Source organism: Dendrobates tinctorius, unplaced genomic scaffold, assembly GCF_039654945.1.
Source record: "Dendrobates tinctorius isolate UK_male_01 unplaced genomic scaffold, ASM3965494v1 ptg000029l, whole genome shotgun sequence".
In the NCBI taxonomy this organism is placed as follows: Eukaryota; Metazoa; Chordata; class Amphibia; order Anura; family Dendrobatidae; genus Dendrobates; species Dendrobates tinctorius.
In genome coordinates this window covers 42,108,857-42,132,322 of record NW_027361697.1, presented here as the reverse complement: position 1 = coordinate 42,132,322, position 23,466 = coordinate 42,108,857, and the positions used below count along the sequence as shown (strand labels likewise).

General features: G+C 43.9%; 1 protein-coding gene across 2 annotated transcripts in view; it reads right to left on the bottom strand.

Moving 5' to 3' along the window:
- Positions 1 to 7,679: 7,679 nt before the first annotated feature.
- The window catches only part of LOC141085975 (uncharacterized oxidoreductase ZK1290.5-like), a 187,328-nt gene continuing 171,541 nt past the window's right edge, over positions 7,680 to 23,466 (bottom strand). For both annotated transcript variants that reach the window (XM_073571667.1, XM_073571665.1), the window contains one exon: positions 7,680 to 10,411. Coding sequence is in view for 1 of the 2 variants with exons in the window: in XM_073571665.1 (XP_073427766.1) it covers positions 10,310 to 10,411 (102 nt within the window). In the remaining variant the exon portion in view is untranslated. The remainder of the gene's footprint in view (positions 10,412 to 23,466) is intronic.

The following is a 23,466-nucleotide window of genomic DNA, read 5'->3' as shown; positions in this document are numbered from 1 at the left end:
GTAGCCAAAAAGGATGGATCATTAAGACCTTGTATTGATTATTGTGCTCTCAACAAAATTACTGTTAAATATCAGTATCCGTTACCCCTGATTTCTGATCTATTCTCCAGAGTTAAAGGTGCTTGCTGGTTTACCAAGCTTGACCTCAGGGGGGCGTATAATCTTATTCGCATTAATCATGGGGATGAATGGAAGACGGCGTTTAATACTCCGGAGGGACATTTTGAGTACCTGGTGATGCCTTTTGGGCTCACTAATGCCCCTTCTGTCTTTCAGTGCTTCATGAACGATATTTTCTGAGATTTTGTCGATAAATTTTTGATTATCTATCTGGATGATATTTTGATCTTCTCCAAGGATTGGGATTCTCATGTGGAACATATTCGGACTGTGTTCCGGATCTTGAGGGAGAATTCACTGTATGTCAAAGGATCTAAATGCCTTTTTGGAGTACAGAGGATTTCTTTTTTGGGATTTATTTTGTCCCCGTCAACTATTGAAATGGACCCGGCCAAGGTACAGGCCATTTACGATTGGGTTCAGCCCACTTCTTTGAAGGCCCTCCAGAAGTTTTGGGTTTTGCTAATTTTTATCGGAAATTTATAGCAAAATTTTCTAGTATTGCCAAGCCATTGGCTGATTTGACTAAGAAGGGTGCTGATGTGTTAAATTGGTCTCCGGAGGCTGTTTCTTCCTTTCAGGAGCTGAAGCGAAGATTCACCTCCGCCCCGGTTTTGCGGCAACCTGATGTCTCACTTCCGTTCCAGGTAGAGGTGGATGCTTCTGAGATTGGTGCAGGAGCTGTTTTGTCTCAAAAGGATCCTGTAACATCTAAAATGAATCCCTGTGCTTTCTTTTCCCGAAAGTTCTCTCCATCTGAACGTAACTATGATGTGGGGAATCGGGAACTGTTAGCCATGAAATGGGCATTTGAGGAGTGGAGACATTGGTTGGAGGGAGCTAAGCATCGAGTCGTGGTCCTCACTGACCACAAGAATTTGATTTACCTAGAGTCGGCTAAGCGCTTGAACCCTAGACAGGCTAGGTGGGCCTTGTTTTTTACACGTTTTGATTTTGTGGTTTCTTTTCTTCCTGGAACTAAGAATGTCAAGGCTGACGCCCTCTCTAGGAGCTTCTTTGCTGATTCTCCTGTGGTGACCAAGCCTGCTACCATCTTAGGCGAAGGGGTAGTTCTTTCTGCCATCTCGCCCGATTTGAGACGTGCTCTGGAAGAGTTCCAGGAGGACAAACCTGAGCGTTGTCCCAGTGGAAAGTTGTATGTTCCTGACCAGTGGAAGAAGAGAGTGATGTCTGAAGTTCATTGCTCTGCTTTGGCTGGTCATCCAGGTATTTTTGGTACTAGAGATCTGGTGAGTCGGTCTTTTTGGTGGCCCTCCTTGTCTCGTGATGTCAGGAATTTTGTGCAGTCCTGTGGGACGTGCTCCCGGTCTAAATCGTGTTCTCGCTCTAGTGGGTTGTTGATGCCTTTGCCTGTCCCCAAGAGGCCATGGACCCATATTTCAATGGATTTCATCTCTGATATGCCGGTCTCTCAAAGGATGACTGTTATTTGGGTGATTTGTGATAGGTTCTCTAAGATGGTTCATCTTGTACCACTCCCTAAGTTGCCATCTTCCTCTGAATTGGTGCCCCTGTTTTTACAACAGGTGGTTCGCTTGCACGGGATTCCTGAGAACATTGTATCTGACAGAGGAGTCCAGTTTGTGTCTAGATTTTGGAGAACTTTCTGTTCCAAGCTGGGAATTCAGTTGTCCTTCTCCTCTGCTTTTCACCCTCAGACCAATGGGCAGACAGAGAGATCAAACCAGACCTTGGAGTCATATTTGAGATGTTTTATTTCTGCTGATCAGGATGATTGGGTTTCATTTTTGCCCTTGGCCGAATTTACTTTAAATAATAGAGCTAGTTCTGCCACTTTGATGTCACCTTTTTTTTGTAACTTTGGGTTTCATCCTCGATTTTCTTCAGGGCAGGTGGAGCCCTCTGCCTGCCCAGGTGTTGACACTGTGGTGGAGAGAATGCACCAGATCTGGGACCAAGTGGTGGATAAGTTATCTCTCTCCCAGGAAAAGGCCCAGCGGTTTTCCAACCGACATAGGACCATTGGTCCCCAGTTTAAGGTTGGTGATATGGTGTGGTTATCTTCAAAAAATATTGCTATGAAGGTGGCTTCTCCTAAGTTTAAGCCTAGATTTATTGGACCTTACAAGATTTTGGAGATTATTAATCCGGTCTCTTTTCGTTTGGCTCTTCCTGTCACATTTAAAATCCATAATGTGTTCCATAAATCTTTGTTGAAGAGGTTTGTTGAACCTGTTGTTCCGGGGGTTGCACCTCCAGACCCTGTATTGGTTGAAGGTAACATGGAATATGAGGTAGAGAAAGTACTGGATTCCCGTCTGGCTAGACGGAGACTCCAGTATTTGGTTAAGTGGAAGGGTTATGGTCAGGAGGATAATTCCTGGGTCTCTGCCTCTGATATGTTTTTTCATCTTGCTTCACCGTCATTATATGTTGGGGGCTGCCTATTGCTTTGGGGTCTGCTCTGGGGCAGTTTAGATTTCCCTTTCTGTCTTTAGGCTATGTAGTTCTCCGGCTGTGATCGAGGGGTCTAGGGCACCGTAGGAACCCCCCACGGCTACTGCTAGTTGTTGTTGATAGGTTCAGGTGTCTGCAATCCGATAGCTGCCAACTTCTCTAGTTTTCTGGACTTAGCTAGTATTTCTGTTTTTGCCTCCTACGGTGACTCATTCATAACAGGACTGGCTGTTCCCATACCTCCATTTTCAGACTTTGAAAGGGCCTATTTAAGGCAGTTCAAGTGCCTCAATCAGTATCTGAGTCTAGGGGTCCCGCATACACATAGCGACGCACCAGCGATCCCGACAACGATACAACCTTGTAAGGATCGCTGGTACGACGCTACATGATCGCTAGTAAGCTGTCAAACATGCAGATCTATTCAATGATGCAGCAACGATACGGCGATCTGTATAACGACCTTGGTGGTCGTTGGGACCTTGTCACACAGCAGCTATTCAGACGACTCACGCCTGCGTCCCTAGTTCTGCGTCGCTAACGAGGTCACTCGGCGGCGTCAAGCACAGGGATGCATGCTGGCCAGCGGGATGCCAACGATCAAAAAATGGCCTAGGACATTCGAGCACGATCAGCGATATCCAGCGGTGGGGGGCGGTTGCCGCTGTGTCACATGTAGCGAGATCGCTGGCAAGGTCGCTGTTGCGTCACAAAACCTGTGACGTTTCAGCAATCTTGCTAACGATCTCGTTATGTGAGACGGGGCCTTAAGAGTAGAGGTGGAAACACCTCTGGTATACTGGTCTGCTCTGCTTGAGGCTATGCCTGTAAGTGAAAGAGGAAAGACCTGTGACCCTGTGCAATACTTGTGTGGAGACCTTTGTAAACAGCTGAGCCTGTACATCTGTGGGACTGTTGAATACGGCTTTCAGAATATATATTTTTAATATGTTAAAAAAATGTTCCTCTTCTGAGATAATCTTATGAATGTGCCCCTGCTGTGTACGATGTAATGGCTGTGCCTGACTGTACAGGAACATGGTCTGATCATACCACAGCTCCTGGGCAGGGGAGGAAGCAAAAGGGAATATACAGACAGGATAGCACGGGGTCACAAGTGATTCTTTTTGTAAAGTAAAACAATGTTTTTAAACAGGCAGGGAAATGTTTTACCTCACAGAAAGCAGCATCTGCAATCCCATGCTGTCCTGTCTATATACTTTTTTACTTCCTCCCCTGCCCAGGAGATGTGGTATGATCAGACCATGTTCCTGTATGGTCAGACACAGCCATTACACAGTAGAGAGCAGGGACACATTGATAAGATCTATTGTTTAAAACTGACTTTGTTCTTGGAACAACCCCTTTAAAGGTGCTTATAACGAACACCACAATATAGGGGAGCTTTTTTTCTGCAGATGTGACAAAGCCTACACCAGTGGCTACAAACACATGTGAACAATGAATCACTGTACACAACAACAGATGAGCAAGTGGAAACATTTTTTTGAGAAAGCTTTTAGTCAGCAGTGTTGACATAAAATATACTTTCACATTGTTTTATAAAATTAGAGAAGGCTCCAAAATGTTAATAAATTTGTCAACAGTTCTGTCTGGAAAACAATAATACAGAGCATTAAAGTAATGTATATTTTGATTAAAGTTTAAAGAGAATCAATTACAGTTAAAAAGTGAAACCTGGACGGTGCACGGTCCCAATACACAGCGTGACCGCGGGCTCTCCTGCCTGAGCTAGCTGCCATGCACATGCCAATAAAGCACTGATAAAACATAGAAGCAACATCTAACAAATTCTCTCTCTAAGGCCAGTTTCATACATTCGTTAAACATGGACCATTCTTACACTGCATTATTCGACCTGACTGTTGGGTTTCCAGAACTGAGTCGCCAGACTTACAAATACGTAAGCAGTAGCTCCGATCAGAAGACCTGGAGGTCGGGTCGGATATTTCGATCCAAACACAAACCAAGTTTTCACAAAAGTGTGGAACTGGCCTTGTGGAACACAGGCGACGTTTCACCAGACCAACTAATAATAAGTCAAGCCTGTGATCCTGAAGGGTAATGAAATTCACGCAGCTCTGACCTGGGCTGGACAGAGGACCAGGGTTGCATAAAGAGATCCGCTCATCTTTACAAAAAAATGCGGACAGATGGTATAGCACCAATTTTTCTCATTTTTAAAGAGTTCCTTATAGATTTTTTTTGTTGAATATAAAGCATCTCTCTTTTTATTTCTTTTTACTGACATACTGACAAGTAAAATTCTGCAATGCCATTAGGTTACTAACACTATGTACCTATTAGTGACGTAACACAAGGCTCCCCAACAGGGCCCCAACTATGCTGGATCTTTAACAGTAAATGGTCTTCTCACATGGGCCCTTAAGGCCTTTTTGAGCACCCTTAGGCTACTGGGCCTGGGTGCGACTGCAACCCTTGCACCCCAAATAGTTACATACTCGTAAGACACCATTTGGTCATCTGCTGCTGAGGAAACTGACCAAAAGGAAAGTTGACATTCACAAAAGCTGGCTGGTGCTAAATGGCATCTTGAACTTGTACTTCTCATTTCACAGTGTAATTATTTTTTTTTCTATAAATAATCAATATTTGTAAAAATAATTTTCAATTTGGTAAAAGTAAAATAGTCTGTAAATATGGCCACCTGAGATTTAGCCGCAAACACCGGATACAGTCACAGAAAACAAACAACACATTTTTTAATGTACCTGGCAGTGTATCTCTAAATGAGCCAAAATAATAGCAAAATATTTTTTGAAGTTCAATAAAGGGGGTATTCATATCTTATTTAGGGATTGTTCACAGGATTGGTCATAGATGCCTGATGGGGCTCACACTAATCAGAACAAAGGTCCCATGATTTTCCATAGCTGTCGCACTCGTTGTAGGGTTCAATATCAGGGTGGCTGTGCTGCTTCCATATGAGAAAAGTCATGGCCACTTCTCTATTGGATGGTATAGAGACTACTGTGTTCATTAATCAGTGAATAGTGGTCACCGAACCATTGTTCTCCAGTCAGTATCCAAAAGTATCATTCAATGTTATATCCTGTGGCTATGGCATACATTTTCCAGAGGGAAAAACCCTTTAATATTATTAGCGTGCATTTACACTGTTTGACGTCTGACCTTTAAATAACCACCGATCGGCGACATGAAGCCAATCAGTGGTTGTGTAATCGCCTCTGCTTCCAAGAATGATGACTTTTAAGCAAGTTTAAAAATATTTCCACCCTAGAAAACGTGCATTTTGTTGGTTTATCGGATGACTGGTAGCCTGTTTACACCAAAAATGCTTGTTTCTCAGTGCTAATTTACCCTTAGTAGTAATCTGAACTGAAAGCAGTAAAGCCATGAATTCCCCCTAAAACTGCGCCACTCTTCTCCCTCATTTGTTTCTGGTATTGCATCTTGTCACTATTCAAGTTATAGGGCTGAGAACAGAAATAAAGTCCTTCACCACAAAAATACAGTGGGGAAAAAAAGTATTTAGTCAGTCAGCAATAGTGCAAGTTCCACCACTTAAAAAGATGAGAGGCGTCTGTAATTTACATCATAAGTAGACCTCAACTATGGGAGACAAACTGAGAAAAAAAAATCCAGAAAATCACATTGTCTGTTTTTTTTTCATTTTATTTGCATATTATGGTGGAAAATAAGTATTTGGTCAGAAACAAGCAATCAAGATTTCTGGCTCTCACAGACCTGTAACTTCTTCTTTAAGAGTCTCCTCTTTCCTCCACTCATTACCTGTAGTAATGGCACCTGTTTAAACTTGTTATCAGTATAAAAAGACACCTGTGCACACCCTCAAACAGTCTGACTCCAAACTCCACTATGGTGAAGACCAAAGAGCTGTCAAAGGACACCAGAAACAAAATTGTAGCCCTGCACCAGGCTGGGAAGACTGAATCTGCAATAGCCAACCAGCTTGGAGTGAATAAATCAACTGTGGGAGCAATAATTAGAAAATGGAAGACATACAAGACCACTGATAATCTCCCTCGATCTGGTGCTCCACGCAAAATCCCACCCCGTGGGGTCAGAATGATCACAAGAACGGTGAGCAAAAATCCCAGAACCACGCGGGGGGACCTAGTGAATGAACTGCAGAGAGCTGGGACCAATGTAACAAGGCCTACCATAAGTAACACACTACGCCACCATGGACTCAGATCCTGCAGTGCCAGACGTTTCCCACTGCTTAAGCCTGTACATGTCCGGGCCCGTCTGAAGTTTGCTAGAGAGCATTTGGATGATCCAGAGGAGTTTTGGGAGAATGTCCTATGGTCTGATGAAACCAAACTGGAACTGTTTGGTAGAAACACAACTTGTCGTGTTTGGAGGAAAAAGAATACTGAGTTGCATCCATCAAACACCATACCTACTGTAAAGCATGCTGGTGGAAACATCATGCTTTGGGGCTGTTTCTCTGCAAAGGGGCCAGGATGACTGATCCGGGTACATGAAAGAATGAATGGGGCCATGTATCGTGAGATTTTGAGTGCAAACCTCCTTCCATCAGCAAGGGCATTGAAGATGAAACGTGGCTGGGTCTTTCAACATGACAATGATCCAAAGCACACCGCCAGGGCAACGAAAGAGTGGCTTCGTAAGAAGCATTTCAAGGTCCTGGAGTGGCCTAGCCAGTCTCCAGATCTCAGCCCTATAGAAAACCTTTGGAGGGAGTTGAAAGTCCGTGTTGCCAAGCGAAAAGCCAAAAACATCACTGCTCTAGAGGAGATCTGCATGGAGGAATGGGCCAACATACCAACAACAGTGTGTGGCAACCTTGTGAAGACTTACAGAAAACGTTTGACCTCTGTCATTGCCAACAAAGGATATATCACAAAGTATTGAGATGAAATTTTGTTTCTGACCAAATACTTATTTTCCACCATAATATGCAAATAAAATGAAAAAAAAAACAGACAATGTGATTTTCTGGATTTTTTTTTCTCAGTTTGTCTCCCATAGTTGAGGTCTACCTATGATGTAAATTACAGACGCCTCTCATCTTTTTAAGTGGTGGAACTTGCACTATTGCTGACTGACTAAATACTTTTTTTCCCCACTGTAATTATGTTTGATGATGGTCCGTGGGAATTACTAATATCTGATTTCCTTGTGGCTGCCATGCTCGCTGCTCTGAACGCTCCTGGCTAAGCAGAAGTGATTTTGCTAATGACAACATATTAGGAAATTGAACAAACAGTTTTTTAAAAATTCAGCTTGAGGTTTCTTTAACTTGGACACACACTTTAACCACATCAAACACGAGATGATTTTGCAATCTATTCTCAATATGGTACAATTACTAGTTCAGACACTCTACACCTAGCACATTAGGCCATTTAACTCCAGTCTTAAAATAGGAACTAGCAGAAGATAACTTGTAGTCAGTTGTTTTGTACAGAAGATTATTATTTTTACAGAAGATTATTAAAATTGTCTATTGTCTCTTACATGTGCAAATGTGACCCTTAAAGAGGACCTGTCACAAGATCAAAAGTAACCAGTTTTTACCCTTCCTTTATTTCCAATTGTCCCAAGTATTCCTTTTTTTGGAACCACATTTAATAGAAAGAAAGCAAAAGCAGCAGGTATAAAAATTTGCAAAAACTGGCCACTTTGATCTGGTGACAGGTCCTTTTTAACTATACCTTGTAAAAGCTTGTGCTGTTCCATTGTCACAATATGGTTTCTACAATGCAGTAGCTTAATGCTCATATCCCCGCACACGTTTTTCTCACACCAATTGTTTGCTACATCTTAATTAGCTCTGTATTGGATAGGAATAATACTTTAAATAAAATAGGACTTGATTATTATGGCCACTTGCTAAGACTCATGTAATTCAAATGGTTACAAGGACAAATCATGTTTCAGGATGGGCTGGAGTCTGAAGAAACAAAGCTCCTGAGACCTGTGTCTCAACTGTCAGAGGAGCTGATAAGATGCCAGAGAAAGGCTATGATAACAGAAGAAATTAATCTTTTCAGCTAACTGACACATAAGACTAAAGGTACTGACACACTTAGCGATGTACCAGCAATCCCGACCAGCGATATGACGCGGTCAGGATCGCTGGTGCATCGCTAAGTGGTCGCTAGTGAGCTGCCACACAGGCAGATCTCACCAGCGACATCGCTGGGGACGGGAGTCGCTACTTACCTGTCACACCAGGCGATCCTGAGTCCTCCCGCCCGGCTCCGCGCGTCGCTCGTCGTCACAGCAGGAAGCGCCGCAGGAAGCTGACGACGAGAAACAGTCCTGGACGTTCTCGCGCGATCAGCGATAACCAGCGGGGGAGCAGGTTGTAGGTAAGTATCACACACAGCGATATCGCTAGCAATATTGCTATAATGTCACAAGTTATAGCGATATTGCTAGAGATATCGCTTAGTGTGACAGTACCTTAAGACTGGGGAAAAAATACTCTATGCTAAGTCAGCCGAGGAAAAGCTTTATTTCTCCTGATATCACAGCCCTTCTCCTCAGCTTATGGAGATATGTGTGCTTACAATACTGCGCCTTTGTCAGTTGAGACATGGATCACGTGAGCTGTGTTTATTCAGACTGCAGCCACCCTGACATTAGACTGAAATGGTTTGTATTTTAATTGCTCAATGGGGCTCTTATATTGCATTCTTGAAGAACGCCTTTAACTGTCAATAATTAGTAATCAAGACAAACGTATAGGGGTTGTCCAGTGCAGTGAACACAAGTTAGCACCTATATATAAAATAGGTGAAAAGCAACTGATAAGTGGAGATTTGAGCACTGGAATCTGCACAGAATCCTGAGAATGGGTCACTTTTATCCCCGTTAAAATGGAGATGCAGTGCTGTGTCAAGCTCGAATGCTGCACCATTCATTCCTTATGGGGTTGCCGAGTACTACACTTTTCCTGCACCTGATGGCCACTTTTTCCAGAATGTCCGATGGCCACATCATTAATAAAGTGGCTGTTGGGCATGCACATTGACGCTCCATTCTAATGGGGATAGGAGTGCCCTTCAGGAAAGAAAATGGACATTTCTTCTGATTGTATAAATGCTCTTGGGGGAACAAAAAGCACACAAAGCCATCGGGTGCTACTCTTTTAGCTACAAAGTAAAGTAAAATGAGGGTTGCTCACCTGAGTTGATTGTGTGCAGGCACAACTCCTATGAACACCTGAAGATATCAGCTGCTGCTGCCTTGTGGCTGGGGGATGATCTCCTCCAAGATAGTTGACCAGTTTGGATGATAACGCGATATCAGGCTGCGCTGCTGTAATAAAGAATCCTTGGGACCAAGATGAGTTGAAGGGTTTATATTTATTTCCACAACGCGTTTCAACACTGGGCTAGCGTCTTTTTCAACTTTTTTTTTCCCTTAGTCCCATGGTTTCTTTATTACAGCAGTGCAGCCTGATATCGCGTTATCGTCCTAACTGGTAATTTCTTCTGATTGGTGCTGATCCCGGGTGGTCGGATTAGTGATAACTTATTTTAACCAGACAACCCTTTTAACACCTTTACCGCTATAACAAATACAATTTCATAGAAGTAATAACCCCATTTAAATGCACAGACACAAGTTTTGAAATATATTTTTACAACATCAGGATAATAAAGATTAACATTGTCGGGAATCTGCCTATATAACTGTGTTTATTGTAAATCGCCCTCGTCTTGGATGTTTGGTGTGAATGCTTGATCTACCCTTTCCACAGCGGGTATGTCAGATGGATCAGCTTCTTGTTATTATGTAATGAAGAGATCTGTGTCATGTCAGCCTGGTGCAAATGGAAGTCAAACACCTGCGGACACAAAGTAGCAGAGATTAGCAATGTCCCACACTTGAACACTAACTCACAATGCTACTAGCATGGGGTACATGGTAATCTGGAAAATCCATAAATTACAGTTTTGATGATATTCAATCCCTGGTATTACTATTAGATGTTGTGGTGTCTGGTGCAGAAGCCCAATACCCTGTTTTTACTCTGTATTCAGACCTGCAGCTTGTGGATGGATCAGAATCTGTTGTTTTAAAGCACCAGCAGCGCTTGTTGTTGTCAGAACAGTGAGATATCGAGATAACCTGCGAGATCTCACAATCTAGATTAATGGGTAACTTTGCTCTACTGCCAAAAGGTAGGTTTGTGCTCAGAAGCATGACCTGAGTCGCTGAGTAGTCAGGAGTTATTTCGGCACTAGTGATGAGCGAGTATACTCGTTGCTCGGGTTTTTCTGAGCATGCTCGGGTGTCCTCTGAGTATTTTGGCGTGCTCAGATATTTAGTTTTTGTCGACGCATCTGCATGATTTACGACTGCTGGACAACCTGAATACATGTGGGAATTCCCAAACAAACAGGCAACCCCCACATTTACTCAGGTTGTCCAGCAGCTGCAAATCATGCAGACACAAAGTAAATCTCCGAGCACGCCAAAATACTCGGAGGTCAACCGAGCATGCTCGGGAAAACCCGAGCAACGAGTATACTCGCTCATCACTATTCAGCACACAAATGGTATCAAATGAGATATGTTGAAGTAAGTGATGCTTTATGAAATCCGACAAGTGAATACAAATACAAGGTACAACATTTCGACCATCAGTGGTCTTTCTCAAAGTTACCTAAATACAGATATGAAAATAAAATGGTGTCTATGTACAATATCAAATAAAATATTTACATGATAACATATATACATACAATTATACAACTGCACATACAACTGACGCACGCCATGCCCCGCCAAGATTCCATATAAAGTGCCACTCTCTGACTCGGAAGTTGCGCCACGGCGCGAATAGCTTCACATTGCCAGTAGTCCCAGAATTCTTCCTCTTTCTTCAGCACAACCCCCTCACAATTCATGTGCACTCCTCTCTTGCAGTTTTCTTAACCCTGCTCTGCCCTGTGATCCCCACCAGTCGATCCCCGGAACATGATCTGACCCTCTTCTCTGTATCTTCCTCATGGTCTAAACCCTGGTTCCGCACGGGCCCCCTGCAGACCTGTCAGACATACGGTCAGCCTATCAGTACTGAGCTTACTGCATGCACTGTACAGAAAGGAAGCTCTGCACTCACAGGCTAATTCCTGAAACATATCTCCCATATCTCAGCAACAGTAAAGACAACCCATCCCTCTCATAGAGAGTTACGGTATTCCAGTTAGTAAGATCGTGAGTGGTAAAGTGTGTCCACCATGTACCAGGGCCAGCTACAATTATGGCCCTAAACGACAATTAGGGGACCAGCCATGGGGGCACAAGCCCCTCTGCCCCTTGTCCCAGTCCACCCCTGCTCACAGAACACACTGCGGCTGCCTGCCTGCACAACGTCTAAGGTCAGAGTGAGGAGCAGCAGAATTTTGACGGTCACTTACAGACACTACAGACCACCCACCATGCCTGAGATGAGATGCTCACCTTGGCTCTTGGCAGATGCAGCCCTGGTGATATGTACTCTATAAATACTTATAACTTAGTGGCGTATTTGTGCATTTTATCTTAATGGGAACAAGTGCGTCATGAATCCAGAGCATTTCTAATCCAAGCAGTTTTTAGCTGGGACTGGACATTATGTGATATACTCTTGTACTATAAGATATTTCAGGAATGTTCTGTTCAGTGCTGTGATTTCCCCTCCCACTGACGACCATGTTCTGTTCGCCATCATTGCATCAGATACATTGCATTATTTTCAGTACAGCCACAAAGAAATTACATAAAGGCCGCGAGAACAAGGTCTTACAGAAATGTGACGTTCTACAAGGTTACATACACACCGTCTTCTACTGTGGTGGGGAAGCAATAAGCAGGCTGCCATCTAAAATCCTATTCTGTCATTTCTTAGACATGTATAGCATTTTGCAAAAGTTTTAGGCAAGTGTGGGAGTAATGATACAAAATAAAAATGTTTTAAAAAACAGAAGTGTTAACTGTTTATTTTTATGAATTAACAAAATGTTATGTGAATGAAGAAAAGAGAAATCTAAGTCAAATCAATATTTGCCTTCAAAACAGCATCAGTCATGGATTTTGTAGGATTATAGTTAAGTGTACGATAAGCCATTTATAACAAACAGGTGACAATGATCATTAATCAATTATCAATAGAAACATCTGCGCCGGGAGTCTGAAACTGCATGAAGACCACCTAAACACTGCTACCAAAATGTGTGTATAAGACAGTTTCATGTCACAGATCATACTAAGCACAGCAACAAGTCACAAGGTAGTCACACTGCATCAGCAAGGTCTCTCCTAGGAAACAAATTTAAGCATACTGGGGTTTCATTATGTGCTGTTTAACCCCTTTACCCCCTAAGGTGGTTTGCACATTAATGACCAGGCCAATTTTTACAATTCTGACCACTGTCACTTTATGAGGTAATAACTCTGGAATGCTTCAATGGATGATTAGTGATTCTGAGACTGTTTTTTCATGACATATTGTAATTATTGATAGTGGTAAAATGTATTTGATATGACTTACCGTATTTTTTGGATTATAAGACGCACTTTTGTTCCCCCAAATTTTGGGGGAAAGTGGGGGTGTGTCTTATAATGTGAATCTGTGTGCTGCTGTGCTATAGAGTGGGGGGGGCGGCTCTGGTGTGGCGTCAGGGGGCTGGGGTGGGCTGGCTGCGGGCTGCAGAGATAGCGGGAGGTCCTGTGCTCCTGCTGATTAGGCTCATGTAATATTCACTGCACCCTCTGTCCATCACCTCGGTGCTGAAGCAGCGCCGAGTTGGTAGACAGGGGAGCGGTGCATATTACATGTGCCTGCACTCTCCCCCCGTCACTATAGTCACCTTTCCGATGATGGCTCCTGCTCTCAGCTCCCCCCGTGGCTTTCCTGTGTCTGCTGACATCCTCCACCTGCAGGCCCCGCGCCGCAGCAGCAGTTCATTCAGGCAGTTCATCGCTTCAGGACCTTCCATGATGTGACCAATAGGACCTGCGGTCACATGACTCCCAGTGTGCACTACAAGTCACGTGACCGCAGGTCCTATTGGTCACATCATGGAAGGTCCTGCAGCTACAATGAGCTGCCTGAATGAGCAGCAGCTGCACGCGTCCTCGCAGGAGGATGTCAGCAGACACAGGAAAGCCACGGGGGAAGCTGGGAGCAGGAGCCATCATCAGAAGGTGAGTTAACTGTTTATTATTTTATCATGTGCAGGGAGGAAATATAGGGACGGGGGCCATGTGTGACAGCAGGGGGGAATATAGGGACGGGGGGACAATGTGTGCCAGCAGGGGGGAATATATGAATGAGGGGCCATGATTGCCAGCAGGAGGGAATATAGGGATGGGGGGGACAATGTGTGCCAGTAGGGGGGAATATATGGACGGGGGACAATGTGTGCCAGCAGGGGGTATAGGGACGGGGGGGACAATGTGTGCCAGCAGGGGGGAATATAGGGTTGGGGGGGCCGTGTGAATGCCAGCAGGAGGGAATATAGGGATGCGAGGGCCGTGTGTGTACCAGCAGGGAGGCATATAGAGAGAGGGGGGCCATGTGCATGCCAGCAGGGGGGCATATAGAGAGAGGGGGGCCATGTGAGTGCAAGCAGGGGGGCATATAGTGACCGGGGGGGCCATATCCAGGATGGGAAGGGGGGTTATGTGCCAGCACAAAGGGGCAATGTGCCAGGATGGGGGTTATATAGATACCAGGATGAGGGAAATATACGGTATATGATTTGAAAGACGGACACTGGCATTATAAGACACACCTCCATTTAACATAAAAAACATTTTTTCTCTTTTTCGTCACCAAATTTGGGGGTGCGTCTTATAAAGCGAAAAATACGCTTATTTGTGAAAAAATGGAAATTTTGTGAAAATTTTGCAATTTCCAAACTTTGAATTTTCATGCCCTTAAATCACAGAGATATGTCACACAAAATAGTTATTTCCCACAAGTCTACTTTACATCAGCACAATTTTGGAACGAAAATTTTTTTTTGTTAGGATGTTATAAGGGTTACAAATTGACCAGCGATTTCTCATTTTTCCAACAAAATTTACGAAACCATCTTCTTTAGAGACCACCTCACATTTGAAGTCACTTTGAGGGGTCTATATGATACAAAATACCCAAAAGTGACAACATTCTAAAAACTGCACCCTTCAAGGTGCTCAAAACCACATTCAAAAAGTTTATTAACCCTTCGGGTGCTTCACAAAAAATTTGCTTCAGATCCAATTTTTTTTATTTTGACAAGGGTAACAGGAAAAAAATCGACCCCAAAATCTGTTGTGTAATTTCTCCTGAGTACGCTGATACCCAATATGAGGGAGAAAACTAATGTTTGGGCGCGCATCAGGGCTCGAAAGCAAAGGAGCGTCATTTGACTTTTTGAATGTAAAATTTCACGTCCCGTTTGGAGAGCCCCTGATGTGCCTAAACAGTGGAAACCCCCTACAAGTGATCCCATTTTGGAAACTAGATCCCTCAAGGAATGTATTTATATGTGTGGTGAGCACCTTGAACCCCCAGGTGCTTCACAGAAGTTTACAACGTTGAGCCATGAAAATAATAAAATCACATTTCAGCACAAAAATGTTATTTTAGAATCAAATTTTGCATTTTCATAAGGGTAATAGGAGAAAGTTCACCATAAAATTTCTTGTGCAATTTCTCCTGAGTACGCTGATACCCAATATGAGGGAGAAAACTACTGTTTGGGTGCGTGTTAGGGCTCGGAAGGGTAGGAGCGTCATTTTACTTTTTGAATGTAAAATTTCCTGGAATCATTAGCGGACTTCATGTCCCGTTTGGAGAGCCCCTGATGTGCCTAAACAGTGTAAAACCCCAACAAATGACCCCATTTTGGAAACTAAACCACTCAAGGAATGTATTTAGATGTGTGGGGAGCACCTTGAACCCCCAGGTACTTCACAGAAATTTGTAATGTTGAGCATTGAAAAAAATAAAATCACATTTTCCTCACAAAAATGCTATTTTAGCCCCAAATTTTGCATTTTCATAAGGTAACAGGAGAAACTGTACCATACAATTTGTTGTGCAATTTCTCCTGAGTACACCGATACCCTATATGCAGGGGAATACTACTTTGAGGCACAATGCAAAGCTCAGATGGGAAGAGGTGCCATATTAAAGTTCAGATTTTGCTGGACTGGTTTGAGGGTGCCATGTCACATTGGCAGAGCCCCTGAGGTGCCAGAACATCAGAAACCCCTATATGTAAACTCATTTTACAAACTACACTCCCAAATAAATTCATCTAATTTGCAGTGATCATATTGATACCACATGTGCCTCTCAGAATTTTATACCATTGATCGGTGAAGAAAGAATAAATTACATTTTTACCACTAAAATGTTGTTTTAGCCCTAAGTTTTTAATTTTTCTAAGGGCTAAAATTAATTCTTTTTTACAACAAGCTGCGGCCCATTTTTTCCTGAGTGTACCAATACTCTACATGTAATCGGGAAATATTTTTCAGGCACAGTGCAAAGCTCAGAAGGCAGAAGCGCCAGATTTTACTGCTATGGCTTGCAGGTGCCATGACCCACTGGGAGAGCCCATGAGGCGCTATTTGCCTCCTAGAGCGCAGATTTTCCTAGAACAGTTTGCAGACTCCATATACTGAGCCCCTAATTGCTAGAAGAGCAGAATCTCCCCTCAAGTGACCTCATTTTGGAAATTATACCTCTTTGGGAATTTATCTACAGTTGAAGTCCCGATTTTGACTCTATGGGTATTTTCCAGAAACAAGCAGCAATGAATGTTGCTGAGTGAAAATTGCCATTGTAGTGACCAGTACGTTGCAGTCACCAGTACGTTATGGCCTGCCCGTGCTTCTGGAAATATGCACCCGTAAGTTAGGCGGACTCTCATCGCTTCAGAAATGCCAAACATGTGGACGCAATACATGGTTTAGATACACTGTGGGGCTCAGAAGAGGGGGGGTCATTTGGATTTGAGAGCGCAGAATTTGCTGAATTTTATTTGGTGGGTGAGGAGCCATTTAGCTTTTCCAGAGCCTTTGTGCTACCAGTAACATGGAAGCCCCCTATATTTCCGTTAACAGATGACAGACCTGAGTGAGGGCTTGCCTTTTTTGTGGATTGAGTTGAAGCTTTTATTGGTAACATTTTACATAACGTTTGGGATCACATTTACTCTACGCTGAGCATTTACTTTGCGGTTTCCATCTAAATCTCTGAGTGACGTGATTCAGATGAAACCCTTGAGGGATCCATTCACTATAATGAGGCAGAAGAGTTACTCTGAACTCCGTCTGGCCTTTGTTCAGCAGTCTCCTTCTTTACATAAGTGCACAAAACTGTGGCTGACGGTACTTTTACGCAATCTTAAAAAGACGGACACCACCGGATCACAGATCATTATAGGGAATCTTCCATCGAGCATTCCGTCTGAATCACATATTTCAGAGATTTACACAGAAACCCTGCTGTAAGCACTCAGTGCAGAGTGCAGGATAAATGCCTTAGGCTACTTTCACACTTGCGTTTTTTTGCACTGCGCTGTGTGCACAGTGCAAACGCGCATAAAAAATGCATCATGTGGTTTTTATGCGTTTTCTTGTTTTTTTGCGAAAAACTGCATGCGTTTTTTTGTGCTGACGTGCGCATAGTCATGCGCACGTCAGCGCTCCCATAGATTTTAATGTGTTTTTGGGTGAATTTTGTGTGCATTGCGTGCGCATGCATTTTTTTGAGACAGGTCAGATGCACAAAAAATGCAACAGGATGCATTTTATGCGCCCGGGCGCACACTACAAGAAAACGCATGCGCATACAAACGCGTAAAATGCGCACCCATGTTTAGTATAGGAAAAACGCATGCGCAAAAACGTAGCGCAAAAAAATGCAAGTGTGAAACCAGCCTTACTGCGATCTTTGGGAGTCAGAATGAAAAAATAAACAGAAGGTGAATGATTGGTTTTATTTATTTTTTACTCCGTTCCCCATGCGGGATAAATGATTAGGCGACTTTATTCTTTGGGTCGGTACGATTACAGCGAGTACAGATTTATATCCGGTTTTTATGTTTGGCAGCTGTCACACACTAAAAGATGCTTTTTATTGCAAAAACTAGTTTTTTGCATCACCATATTTTGAGAGCTATAATTTTTCCATATTTTGGCCCTCACTGTCATGTGAGGTCTTGTTTTTTGAGGAACAAGATGACGTTTTTATTGGTACCATTTTCAGACACATGACATTTTTTGATCGCTTTCTATTCTGATTTTTGGGAGGCAGAGTGAACAAAAATCAACAATTCAGGAATTATTGGGGGGAGAGTTTTATGTCATTCTGTGTATGGTAAAATTGGTAAGGCAGCTTTATTCTATGGGTCAGTACGATTACAGCGATACCCCAATTATATAGTTTATTTTATGTTTTGGTGCTTTTACACAATAAAAACTGTTAGGCATCGGGTTCCTGCAGCTGCACAGCAGGAATCCAGAGCCATACATCCAGCAGTCTCCCATTCCTTTCCGACCACTCAGGGACCTGCACAGCAATCTCGGCAATCCAGGAATACATACAAGCATGCGTCTCGTGTGCGCGGAACAGGTCCTCTAGACAGATGCCGGCTGGGTTATTGTATCCTCTGCCGGTGGCGGATAGACCTTGGGAGATGGTTGGCATGGATTTTGTGGTTGGCCTGCCCAAGTCTGGTGGCAGTACGGTCATCTGGGTGGTCACCGACCATTTTTCTAAAATGGTGCATCTGGTGCCACTCGCGTGGTTGCCTTACTCTCGCGGGCTTGCCACACTGTTCATAAAACATGTATTCCGTCTGCATGGCATGCCGGACAAAATTATTAGTGCCCGAGGACCCCAGTTCGCGTCCCGGTTTTGGAGGGAGCTCTGCAGCCTACTCAGCATTGAGCTAAACCTGTCCTCCGCTTACCATCCCGAGACGAACGGCTTGGTTGAGAGAGCCAACCAAACCTTGGTCACGTACCTGCGGCCTTTTCGTCTCTGCCAGGCAGGATGACTGGGCATCCTTGCTACCATGGGCTGAATTTGCCCTGAATAATGCAGTGGCTGATTCCACTGGTCAGACGCCGTTCCTTCTAAATTACGGCCAGCATCCGCGCGTCCCTGTCCCGATGCCAGTGTCCTCCGCTGACTCCAGGGTAGCAGACTGGGCAGTGGAGGCTCACGACATTTGGGATCGCACTCAGGATGCTATTCGAGCCTCTAAAGAAAGAATGAGGGCATCCGCCGACACGCTCCAACCTTTTCCCCCGGCAACTTGGTGTGGCTCTCTGCTCGAAACATCAAGCTGCAGGCCGAGTCCACCAAGTTTGCGCCGCGATACATTGGACCTTTTAAGGTTCTCGAGCGAATCAGCTCGGTGGTCTACCGCCTGGCTCTTCCTCCACATTTAGCCATTTCTGACGTTTTCCATGTGTCCCTTCTCAAACCTGTTCACATGGCCCGGTTCTCTGAGTCGTCTGCCGGGTCATCAGACTTGTCTTCGGATGAGTTTGAGGTTAACGCCATTGTGGGACGCAGGATTGTGCATGACATCCACGCTCCGCTCCTGATCGCAGCCTTTGAGCATAGCGAGGCTTGGATGGGGGTGGTGTAATGTTAGGCATTAGGTTCCTGCAGCTGCACAGCAGGAATCCAGAGTCATACATCCAGTGGTCTCCCATTCCTTTCCAACCATTCAGGGACCTGCACAGCAATCTCGGTGATCCAGGTGCCCTGCTCAGATCAGCTCTCTGGGTCTGGATGTTGCTGCCACCTCTGGACCAGCAATGGTAGCGCAACCTGCTTTGCAGGAAACCACTCCAGAGGCTAAGTCCTCTTGCCGCGCTACTGGGCATGCCCACTAGACGATCTCCCAGTGGAGATCGGGAGACATGTGCTCAGGTCCTTCTCCTGATCTGATTGGCCCATCTCAGAGGTCTGGAAGGTCCCGGAAGCGCATGGCTATAAAAGGCCCGCATGGACGCTCAGCCATGTGCTAGTATAGACTATACTTGCTATGTGTGAATGGTGATGGATGTATGATTCTGGTGACTGACTCATTAAGATTCCCCTCCCTCTGATATTACATATGTGGATAGGGAACTAGAGAGATAGTCAGCGCCAGTCAGTGGCAAGCTACAGGCCACAGTGCATACCGCACCACTACACTAGCGTCCGATGGTGTCACACCTCACGGCACTATCGTATAGCGGCAGTAGTTACCGCCGCGCTGCAGTTACCAGCACTTACCGGCGTCCGTGGTAGCGACGCCACACGCACGGTAGGTCTAGACGGACACCGACCTCAGTCTTGGGCCGTGTCCTGTGACCGTATACCGTGCGTGCAATCCAGCTGAGACCTGTGAAGCTAACAGGCTCGGCGTTTGTTTCATTTTCCCTACAGCGCCTCTGTGTGTTAACAGAGTCCGCTCAGCGCACATTGGGTGGCAATTAACCCGTGCGCGTTTTACCGCCATATAGCGCGTCTGCCATTGTCTAGCAGCGGTTTTCACACCTACTGCATGGTGGACCCCGGGCGGCGAACGCACTTTCTACTAATATTTAGTGCGTTCCGCCGTCCCTAACAAAAAACTATCTTATAGAAAAAATAATTATTTTTGCATTGCTTTATTCTGAGAGCTATAACTTTTTTATTTTTCTGGTGATGGAGTTCTATGGCAGCTTGTTTTTTGCAAGACAAGATGGCGTTTTCAGAGAAACCATGTTTATTTATATCCACCTTTTTTTATTGCGTTTTATTCCTCTTTTTGTTCAGCGGTATGTTGATAAAGCATTATTTTTTGCCTTGTTTTTTTATGGTGTTCACTAAAGGGGTTAACTAGTTGTACAGTTTTATAGGTCAGGTCGTTCCGGACACGGCGATTTTTTTATTTTTACTTTTTTTTAAATATTTTTACAATTAGTTAAAACATTTTTTTAAACTTTTTTTACTTTGTCCCACTATGGAGCTTTCATTTTTTGCAGGCTGATCGCTTACATAGCATGGGGATGCAGCAGCCTCCCTGTGCTGTACAAACTCTCAGCTCTGCACTGACAGATAAATTTGCTGAGCATGATGTAGCAACTTTACTAGCTCTGGTGACCCGGATGTTGTCATGACAACATCGGGTCACCATGGCAACGATCGGGACCCCTCGATGAAGCTGCGGGGTCTCCGATACAAGGGCAGAGAGGCTGTCATCCCTCTGCTGGCTCAGGAAAAGCTGCAATCAAGTTTGATCACAGCATTTAGGGGGTTAAAGTGTCAGGAGTTGTGCGAGACCACTCCTAGCACTTAGTGCTGGGTGTTAGCTGTCAGAATCAGCTGACACCAGGTCGCAATCGCGCGTGCAAAGCCTGTGTGCATGCACAATTGTGTGGACTGAATAATCCATCCCGTGTCCATAAGTACCAGGGAGCAGGGATGTATTATTACAGACCATGTCAGAAAGGGATTAAAGGGAACCTGTCAGCAGGATTGTGCACAGTAACCTACAGACAGTGTCAGGTTGGCGCCGTTATACTGATTAAAATAATACCTGGTGATGAAATCTGTCTTGTGGTTATTGTTTAATCTTTATTTTCAGTTTTTGGTTAATGAGATTCTCGTGCTTCGGGCAGGGCTGTGGGGGGGCCTTTTTATGGTGCTTTGGTTAGCTATTCATACTGATGGCTTATGACAGGTCACGGATTCCTCACTGATCTGCCCCCTATTATACAAAGTACTACATCTGGGCAATAAAAAAGAAAAAAGCATATATAGAATGGGAGGAATAGGGCTAAGTGACAGCACATGTGAAAAAGACTTGGGTATACTAATAGATCACAGACTGATTATGAGTCAACAGTGTGATGCAGCAGCAAAAAAGGCAAATGCAATTCTAGGATGTATTAACAGAAGCATACAGTCTAGATCTCGTGAAGTCATTATTTCCCGCTACTCCTCTTTGGTCAGACCTCATCTGGAATATTGTGTCCAGTTTTGGGCACCACATTTTAAAAAAGACATCAACAAACTGGAGCAAGTTCAGAAAAGAGCGACCAGAATGGTGACCGGTCTGCATACCCTGTCTTATGAGGAAAGGTTGCAGGATTTGGGAATGTTTAGTTTGCAAAAGAGAAGACTGAGAGGAGACTTAATAGCTGTCTACAAATATCTAAAGGGCTGTCACATTGTAGAAGGATCAACTTTATTCTCATTTGCACAAGGAAAGACTAGAAGCAATGGGATGAAACTGAATGGGAGGAGACACAGATTAGATATTAGAAAAAACTTTTTGACAGTTAGAGTGATCAATGAGTGGAACAGGCTGCCACGAGAAGTGGTGAGTTCTCCTTCAATGGAAGTCTTCAAACAGAGGCTGGACAGACATCTGACTGGGATGATTTAGCGAATCCTGCTTTGAGCAGGGGGTTGGACCAGATGGCCCAGGAGGTCCCTTCCAACTCTACGATTCTATGATTCTATACATACTGACCATAATATATATTGGAAAAAAAAACACATTCAGCAGGCAGGCGGCGGCACCTGCACTGCAGCATGATCGCATCTATAATATGCCTTAAATAATAATATATTATTTTTATTCTAAAAAAAGTTTCTGTCTCAAAATGGTACTGGCTGCGCTTGCACAGTAGCGATCTGATAGATGCTACTGGGCAGGTGCGGCCAGTGCCATTTTGAGCCAGAATTTTTTTTTTTCTTTTTTAAGAATGTTTATCACTAAATAAAATAATGTAATGCATATTATAGATGTGATCATGCTGCAGCCCACATACAGACCCCCTCCCCCAGGCCGCCTCACGGAATGAGAATCTGAAAATAAAGATTAAACCACAAGACAGATTTCATCAACCCAGGTATCATTTTAATCAGTATAATGGCACCGACCTGACACTGTCTGTAGGTTACTGTGCACAATCCTGCTGACAGGTTCCCTTTAATTGCTTGTGAAGAAGCGCCAAGAAAAGGGCATAATTTTGAACTGTAGACACAACTGTCCTCCGAGGAAACTTAGTGCAGCACATCAAAGACACATGCTTACTTCTCTTTGAAATCAGATGTCCAACGGTGACACCAGTACCAAAGATTTGCAGCAAATTTACAGCAAAATCTGTGACATATTAGCTACCTATCTATCTATCTATCTATCTATCTATAGTTTTGCTGACTTTCATCTAATGAAGCACGGATTGTAGAGTGTTTTCTCCAGCTGGCCACTTTCCAGTGGCATACAGATTATTCAGAGCATTGTATGGCTAGCAGACAGGAAGCCGTACTCTCGTCACTCTCCATGTCACCTCCCTTCCACTCTTTGTTTATGTCCTGAGCTTTCCTGAAACATTGTTTCTAGTGATGAGTTTGTTGAAGATAATGTTCCACTTATATGGACTTTTTTTCCAACTATATTCCAGGGTAACATGCAGTAGACCTATGATACAGATTACATTACAGAACATTATTAAAGAGCACACAGTCATAAATAGGAAATACAGGATTGGAAGAGGGGGCCACCACCCTTAAAGGCATACAATGGTCATAGACGTCACAGTAATGCAGACTGCTGGTTTATAAGGTGGCATCATTCATCATGTCATCAGTCCGCTCTCGATGGACACCACCACCGCCAGTTATCCCAGGTTAAAAAAAAGTCTGATAAATTCACTATAGCCAACCCACTTTGCATGTCCATTGAGTTTTGCTATTGCCCATACATATCAAGTCATGGAGCCGTAAACCACAATAACTGCCTCCAAAAATAATTATTTGTACAAACAGCATAGAGCAGATACCCCACACACCAAAATCTTAAAATGATTCTTGGCGATTATGATGAATGGTCTAGTTACTGTCACCGCAGTTCAAAG